At 40.1% G+C, this 8,386-nt stretch overlaps 1 protein-coding gene across 1 annotated transcript in view; it reads left to right on the top strand.

Annotated features, from left to right (window-relative positions):
• MAGI3 (membrane associated guanylate kinase, WW and PDZ domain containing 3) overlaps positions 1 to 8,386 on the top strand; it is a 237,437-nt gene that overhangs the window by 93,606 nt on the left and 135,445 nt on the right. The window contains exon 2 of the mRNA XM_015411482.1: positions 1,485 to 1,601. Within this exon, the coding sequence (XP_015266968.1) occupies positions 1,485 to 1,601 (117 nt within the window). The remainder of the gene's footprint in view (positions 1 to 1,484; positions 1,602 to 8,386) is intronic.

Here is an 8,386-nt window from a genome sequence, read left to right as displayed (position 1 = left end):
AGGGAGAGGAAGCAGGTGGGTGGCTGGGAGCACCACCACCACTGCTGCTGCTGCTGCTGTGTGGGGTGGGGGAGGAAGCAAGCAGGAGGCTGAGAAAGTGATGGGGTGGGGGCAGAAAAAAAGTGATGATGTGGGGAGGCATAAAAAGAGAGAATGATGAGAGGCAGAAAGAGAGAGGAAGTAACATGCAGGGGGGAGAGAGAGAGCAAGAAAAGGGGGGCAGAAGGGAAAAAGAGTGTGAGAGAGGTAGGGGGAGAGGGGAGGAAGCAAAGGTATGAGGAATGGGATAACCACCCACAAGTTTATTGTGGGTCTCCACTTGTAATTCTCATAATTTTAAGACCATGAACACTACATATTTTAATTTAAAGGACAAAATATGTTGTCAAAGTTTTAGTAATCTTGGTTAGTATGCTTGGATTTTAGTGCTTTGTTTTGTTTTTCACTGCAGGCACTTTTTGGCATAGTACAGTAGTTCACTTTTATGCTGCCTTGTTCTTCTGACACACTAATTATCCAATCATTATATTAAGCATGCAGATGACTGGGCACTATCTCACCTGCACTAATATGTTTTTCTTTTAGCCATTGCCCCTGTTGATTCCATAAATTAGACTTCCTAGAGCATAGATTAATTAGACCTTTCAGTGCCTAGAACAATTAGGTATTTACTTCAAGAGTACTGAAAGTAAACTGATAGTAGAGGCTTTATTGGAGTTTTCTAGCATTAGCTCATGCATGTTGTCAGATAAGTGTTATTTATCACACTTCAAAAGCAAAAATTGTCCACTATTTTGTCACTGCCCTCGTATGAAAATAATTTATTCTGAACACTGTTCAGTCTTATGCTAAAAGGTGTTTGGTGCCAGTTGCCTGAAAATCCCACCTGAGCTTCTGTGCTGCATAGTATTCACAAAAACATAACTATTTGATTCAAGATGTGTGCCATAAATTGTTGGTATGTGGTGTGGCATTTCATGAACCATGGAAGGAAGTCTGTGTGCTTTTAGCTGGTAGGAATAAAAGAGTGTCTGAGAACTAGGAAGGTAAATGAAAAGAGGCATAAAAACAAGCTGCTGAAAGGAAGGAAGCGGAGGAGGTAGTGGAATGAGTGTGGGGAAGAGACAGGGAAGGTGTGGGGAAGAGACAGGGAATCGTACAAAAGCCATGGAGCTGGGGGGGGAAAGAAGATACTAAAGGGGAAAGGGCTAGACAGGATGGCCTGGCGGGATCTGGTCCATGGGGTCGCGAAGAGTTGGACTCGACTGTGTGACTGAACAACAAAAAGCAAGACAGTTGGCTGCAAGTCACAGAAATGTGATCTGTTTGATCTAGATAACCTTTCTATTTGCAGTCTTTGTACTTCAGACACACCTGGAAAACAATGGGATGATGAAGACGTTAAGGGGCTTAGAGAGATGAATTGTGTCTGGTCTGTCGTGATATATTGCAATTTTTCATGATTTTCTGCTTTTTTTTCACAGGGAAAGTCATCAACAAAGATCTGCGTCACTACCTAAGCTTGCAGTTCCAGAAAGGCTCCATAGATCATAAACTACAACAAGTGATCAGAGACAATCTTTACTTGAGAACCATCCCATGTAAGTATACGTAGATATAATAATATTTTGGTTAAGCCACCAATATTTTGGTTAAGCTACCATTAGTAATTCAACCACATTTGTTCTCCTGTTTAAGTCTGGTTTAATAAGGGAGAGATTCCAACCCTTAGTTAGCATCTGGGATTTAACACAGTAGCAACTCTATCCAGAGATGCACACTCTTACCAAGGTAGCATATGTGGTCAGGGTTAGGCACAAGATTTAGCCTTGGAGTTCAAGTTACAACACCCAGACAATTTAACAATAAGAAGGATCTTTATTCAGTACAGAGCTTAGCATAGACTACCAGAGATTACAAAAATAACAAAGGCTAGGGCTGTTTGCCTTAACTAAACATTAATGATTCATAGTTACCAAGTCAGAACATCCAGAGTCCAGGATAGTCCAAGGGATTTTGAAGGGAAATCCCATCTTTGCAGAACCTTGTGCTCCAGTTCACAAAGCAACTCTTTGTCTCTCAAGAGGCAGCATTTCAGGTTCAATAAAACAGACAATGACAAGAGGAGGAAGGGAGAGCAAGAGCAAGAAAACTCACTCCCATAGGGATCAAACAGTCATACCCCACTTCCAGTCACAAATTAGATGTGGTCATCAGCCAATTGCGAGTGGGCATGGGTGTGCCCAATTGTTGGTTGCCATGGTTGCTAACATCAGGTTTGTGGGACTGGTTGGAAGTTTGGAGACCCTGCCTGCAGTCATGTGACCCAAACTCCAGCTACTTCGTTGTATACGTGACTGGTCGCAAGTGGGCCAGAGTGTGGAGCTATGAGGTCTGGCTTTTGGCATGAAAGTGTGAAAGAATGTGGGTTTATGGCATGGCTATTGAGGCCATGTGGCCTCACCATTTAGCTTGCAACAGGAAACAAGACACAGCATATTATCCAAAGACATCACAGAGAGAAGGCATGTGAATATAGAAGCAATATTTCTATACACCCCTGTGTTCTATTGGTGGGATATCTTACATTGTTCACTGGCTGCTATTCTGAGGTAGTCTGTGTTTTGCATAATCTGCTTGAGAGGCATAACAATGTCTTGGTTTCAGACATTTTGAGGATCAAGATCCATGTCTCCCAGGAATATTGTCATTTGAACTTTCAGCCTGGCACTGTAATTGTGCTTTTTAAACATAAAATGTAATATAACAGGCATCAAGAATGAAAAATGTAAAATCAAAAATATCAATAACAAGTATTTCTAAACACTTGGTTGTTATCATTTATACAACACCTTTAGTCAGATAAGAGGTAAGTCTGCTTCTTTCACATTGGTCTTATTCCAATAGCAAATAATTATCACTGCTTTCTTAAATTTGTATAACATATTGTATTTTTTTCTTTTGCAAAAGATTCTGTAAAGTTAACTTATTAATTAACATTATATTCCAAATCATCTGTTTCCAAACATCAAGAAAATTTTACAAAATGTGACTACTAAAATGCTGGCTGGAGCCAACCCTTTATTCAGCAAATGTTTGTGTTCCTGCCTAATTGATCCCTGTAGATACCCTAAAACGAGTACCATTGGATTATAAATCATTGGACACCCAATAATTTTATCTAGAGTTGTACTTTTCCCCCAAGGCAGCTGCACGTCTGTGCATTTCCATCAGATAAGAAAAGAATGATCAAGGAGAACTTCTGTATCTCCAACAAAGAGTAGTACCTTACCCCAGCATCCTATTTATAAAAGTTCTCACTTAAACCAGAGTTTAATAAAGAAATATGAGGTTCTTTAGAATCTGATAATAATTAAGAAATCCTGTTCCCATTTAACTTTATCAGTATAATCCATATTAGTGATACTGTCCTTGATTGTGATGATCCAGTGCTATTTCAATATAATGCAGCTTTCAGAGAAAATGTTGAGAGGACAGACTTACCTATTGTGCAAATATTTATTTTATTTGGTTATACACAGCTGTTCTCCTCACTGGAGACCCAAAGTGGCTTACAAATTCTTCACTCCTCTGTTTTATCCTCACAACAATAACCCTGTGAGGGGGAGAGAGAGAGACTGACACAAAGTTTACCCAGCAAGCTTCCATAGAAGAGTGGGGATTTTGAATTCGGCGCTGCTAGAACCTAGTTTAATCCTTACACCAGTGTTGTATAGCATGAAATTTGACAAGATATTTGAGAAGCTGGTCTGTTGCCATGCAGCCACTTCAGATGGCATTACCAAAGACTCTTAAATATGATTGCCTTGCTGAACTGTGAAGAGTGTGCCAGGGCAATGGACAGGACTGTAGCCCATAAGCAGTGCTCTTATACTGGAATAAAGGGGTGTGCTTTGGCCAAGGGGAGCCTTTTTTTTTTTTTAAACTGCCCCCAAAGGGGCAGGGTTTTATTACATTTTCCACATAACATACACCAACAATCATAACATATACATACATATACATACATACAAACAGTACAAACAGATACATGGAGGTTATTTTCAATTTTTACCAATATTTATACTGGTGCCTATTCCACCTTAATAACAATTTCTCATGAACTGTGTAAGCAACTTTTCTGTCTCTATCATCCTAACAGGTATATATTTCATTTAGTAAACTCTTAGTCTGTCTCTTGCAAGTTTGCCTACATATATTTATCATACCAATTATAAAATTGTGACCCAAGTATTCTGGAATGTCGAATCTGTTGCGCCTTTTATCAATAAAGTCAATTTATCCAATTCCGCATCCTCCAGGATTTTATTTACTAGTTCTCGTTTTGTTGTTATCTCCGGTAATTTCCAATATGTCCCTAGTACCTTTTGCAAGATTTCATGTATTATTACCCAATATTTCTTAGATCTTTCACAATGCCACCACATGTGGTAAAATGAGCCAACCTTATTTTCACATTTCCAACACTTATTCGAACATTTCGGGTCAATTTTAGCTAACCTTTCAGGTGTTACATACCATCTATAAAACATTTTATATATGTTTTCTTTATATGGAATAGCTTTCGTAATCCTAATATTTTTCTTCCATATTTGATACCACTGCTCTAAATTAACAGCATGCCCAATATTCTGTCCCCATTGAATCATATTCCCTTTTATTATTTCATCCACCATTAAATCATCAAGTAACAACACATAAGATCTTCGTAAAAGCTTCTGATCCATAGATGTCATAATCTTTTCAATCTCTATAAGGTTTTTATAAAATCCAATTCTCTTATCTTTAGTAAATCTGGATTCAATTTGCGCTCTTTGCCACCATGGTAGGTCTTCTAATGGAGTCCAATATATCCAAATACCTTCTTGGTACTTCTTCCTGGTATGCATTTGGGAGTGTGATGGCTTCTAGTGGAACAGTCAATTTTGAGATTTTTATATAAAAGCGCTTATGTAGGCCAAGGGGAGCCTTGTGCCCAAGCAGCATGCCAAGCCAGACGTGGACTCCTGGACTACAGGAAGCCCCCTGCTCCTGCATCTCCGCAGCCATACCAGCACCAGAATGCAGACCTGCAACCCTGACCTCCATATACGCAGAAACAGCAGCAGATCATAGAGGGAAGCCATGCTCTGCAAAAAGGACAAGATGTTTCTGCACAGACGCCATGAAGCACTCCCTTCTCCATCACACAGGCATCCCCCCCCCACACACATATTAACATCACCAGAAGCACACATTCCTCTCCAGCCTAAAACAAAAGGATGTGCCCGAGGATGACAATAGCAAGCCATCAAGACTTCCAGCTGCCCATCGAGATAACGCAGCTGTCAAGCATCTGGTCATTAACCCAAAGTTCTAGTCCTGCAACCTGATTAGTTCTCTTCCTTCTTTCCTTTGTCCACCCCTTCTCCTAAGAGGTGTCACTCCTAGCCAAGCCATTACCTGCAATTGCGCAGCCATTAATTTCTTTTCTGCCCCATTCATAGTTTTAAGTTTTCTTAATATCTCCTGGGGACCAGGTGACCAAAGCAGCCCTGCCTCAGGTCACATTTTTAAGTATAAAAGAAGAGCTTTATGCCATTGCGCTCTCTTTCTCACTTCTGCCTCTGCTAACCCCTCCCTACCTTGCTGGTTCCATTCCGAGCACTGTTTGGAACTTCCCATGTGTGTTGCTGGTCAACCCACGATCCCTTCCCTTCTTTTGTCCCTTTTTCGCTGCAGAGTCAACTCTTCTCACCGGACAGGTACAGTATCACCCCACCAACGATACTAAAGGTAAAAGTTTTCCTTGCTTGAAAGCTAGTCGAATCTGACTCTAGGGGGCAGTGCTCGTTTCTGTTTCCAAGCCGAAGAACCAACGCTGTCCAAAGACATTTCCGTGGTCTTATGGCCAGCATGACTAAATGCCAAGGCGGACAGTACACTGTTACCTTCCCACCAAAGCGGTACCTATTTATCTACTTGCAGTTTATTGCTTTCGAACTGCTAGGTTGGCAGGAGCTGGGGCCAGAGATGGGAGCTCGCTCTGTTATGCAGCACTAGGGTCTTGAACTGCTGAACTACAGATCTTCCAATCTGCAGCTTGGTGTCTTAACCTCTAAACTAATGCAAACATCTCTGTATTTTTCTTACCTCTGTGTTGTGTGTTTGTATGCTTGATTTTATATTTGTGTGTGTGAGAATTCTTTAGTAAAGAAATCACTGCTTTAGTAATCTAGCCTCAGCGTCTGTTCCTGGGAACTCACTCTGGTATACATGGGTTATGGTCCTATAATTAATGCCTATTGCCATTTAATAACTTGTAATTCCCCACAGCTATTAATAATAAAGGCAGTTTGGCTAGCAAGTCCAGGAACTTGTGAGATGGATATTGGGAAAAGTAGTGTGTGTGTGGGAGACCACAACTGTATTTGGTGAGTTTGGTTGCTGGTCACCCAGTGGTGGTAATCCTTAAACTTCCAATAAGGGGAAGAGCACAGGGGCACATCTCTGTTAATTTTCTCTGCAGGAATATGATATGAGAAGGGAAGCTGCCTTCATTTGAGGAAAAGAGTTAGAAAACTTGCCTCTAGGATGGCTGAGCTTCAACCATAAAACCATTGTATAGTAATCAATGTTCCCTCTAAGCTGTGGAGTCTTGTGAGCAAAAATTCTACTTTGTGAGCTACTGGCTTTATAGTTGTGAGCGAGCGATTTGGCTACTGCATAAATTAGTTTGCTCTGGAGCCGTCCTTCCTGAGCTAAGACAAAAATGTGTGAGCCAGAGGCTAAAAAATTGTGAGCTAGCTCACACTAACTCAGCTTAGAGGGAACACTGATAGTAATGTGTGTAAACGTTTCTTCATATTACACAAAGCCAGAAAAAAGGCTAAGGAATGCTGAGTAGAGGTCTTGCCTGGGTTAATTTTAATTTTCACATCCTAATCTTATTACATTGCTCATTGAATGTCCCGTCCTAATGACTTACACTATGTGATTCACCTTGAGGTTCAGTGAGAAAAGCAGACTAGTTGTTTTATTCTGTTGCATTCTAAATATTACTGTAACCCACCTTGAAACCCACCTTTTTAGGAGAAAGGTAGACTAAAATGTTTAAAATAATATACTCTACTTCTCTTTCCAAAATTATGTCTATAACATTTTGGCTTGAAAATCTCATCCAAAGACCCATGCAACATTTCAAGACTGGTTACAGTAGCTTTTGCTGAAAAATCTCTGGAAAGGGCAGATATACATCTAATCTGCTTGCATGATGGCATTTTAAGCAGGCCTTGGTTTGATGAGCTGTAACCCAGGAGTATGTTGTGAGAAGCAGTCCTGAAGATATGTGTGGGTCCTGAGCTATAAAGATCATAATCAGCACCTTGACTTAGTGTGTAGCACAGAGATGGCATTGCTTGTCCCGGTGGATTATCCTGTTGTTGCAGGATCTTTTGGCAGCCTGTGGTACAGTCAGTCAGTATTACTGAAGAATTTTCATTAATTTATTTATTTATAATTTCAATTTAAAGCAGGAGTTTGGATTTAAGAGGAAGTGTATTGAAGAGGATTTAATTAGTGTTACAGTGGCATGGCCCAAGTTTTCACCAGTGGTACTACAGCCATTTCAGTTCACCAAGTTCCCTGATTAAACATGGGGCAGGATCCCTTCTTCTTGAAGAAACTCCATTTATTGCCCTTAAAATTTCTTATCCTATGTCTCCTGTAGGCATTAATAGAATAATTACTGCAGTCATTCTGTTGGCGGTAAGTTAAAGTGTAGATTAAAATTTGGTTGTATTAATTGTATTCTTCTTTCTTTAAAATAATTTGGTAATATAGGAAACCCAGTATTTACGTGCTCTTAAAGCACTGCGGCTCCCTAAGGTCTTTATTTGGAATAGTATAGTTTAACTTCATTCATCAGTTATTTGGAGTCAGGACTGAGTGGATGTTTGATGCAGTCAGCTTACATGATGGTAAGTAGCTGGGAGTGCTGGAGAAGAAAACAGCTAGGTAGACTATGAGAAAGGTCACCTCTGGCAGAGCACATGATGAAATAAATCCAGTGTGGTGAAAAAGGAAGGTCCACAGAGCTGAAGAGGAAGCTGAGCCCCTTTTGCCATTGCTTTTTTTTTTTTAATCCCCGGAGGGATATTTTTTATTAATCCCAACTGGCGTCTCAAAAATTCTTTGGCTTTAAAAATGGAGTCAATCTTTTCTCTTTTGTCATTGATTTTAAAGATGACACCCTCTGGGATCGCCCACCTGTACGAAATTCCATTGGTTTGAATAAAAGAAATTAAGTCCTTGTAGCTTTTCCTCTTTTGACGAATTTCAAATGGAATGTCTTTTAAAGTTTTAATGTTTTCAGTGGAGTTGCTGA

This window comes from Gekko japonicus, unplaced genomic scaffold (assembly GCF_001447785.1).
Source record: "Gekko japonicus isolate JY-2015 unplaced genomic scaffold, Gekko_japonicus_V1.1 scaffold437, whole genome shotgun sequence".
NCBI lineage: Eukaryota > Metazoa > Chordata > Lepidosauria > Squamata > Gekkonidae > Gekko > Gekko japonicus.
The sequence above is the reverse complement of the archived record's forward strand: the minus strand, read 5'-3'. Positions and strand labels throughout refer to the sequence as shown.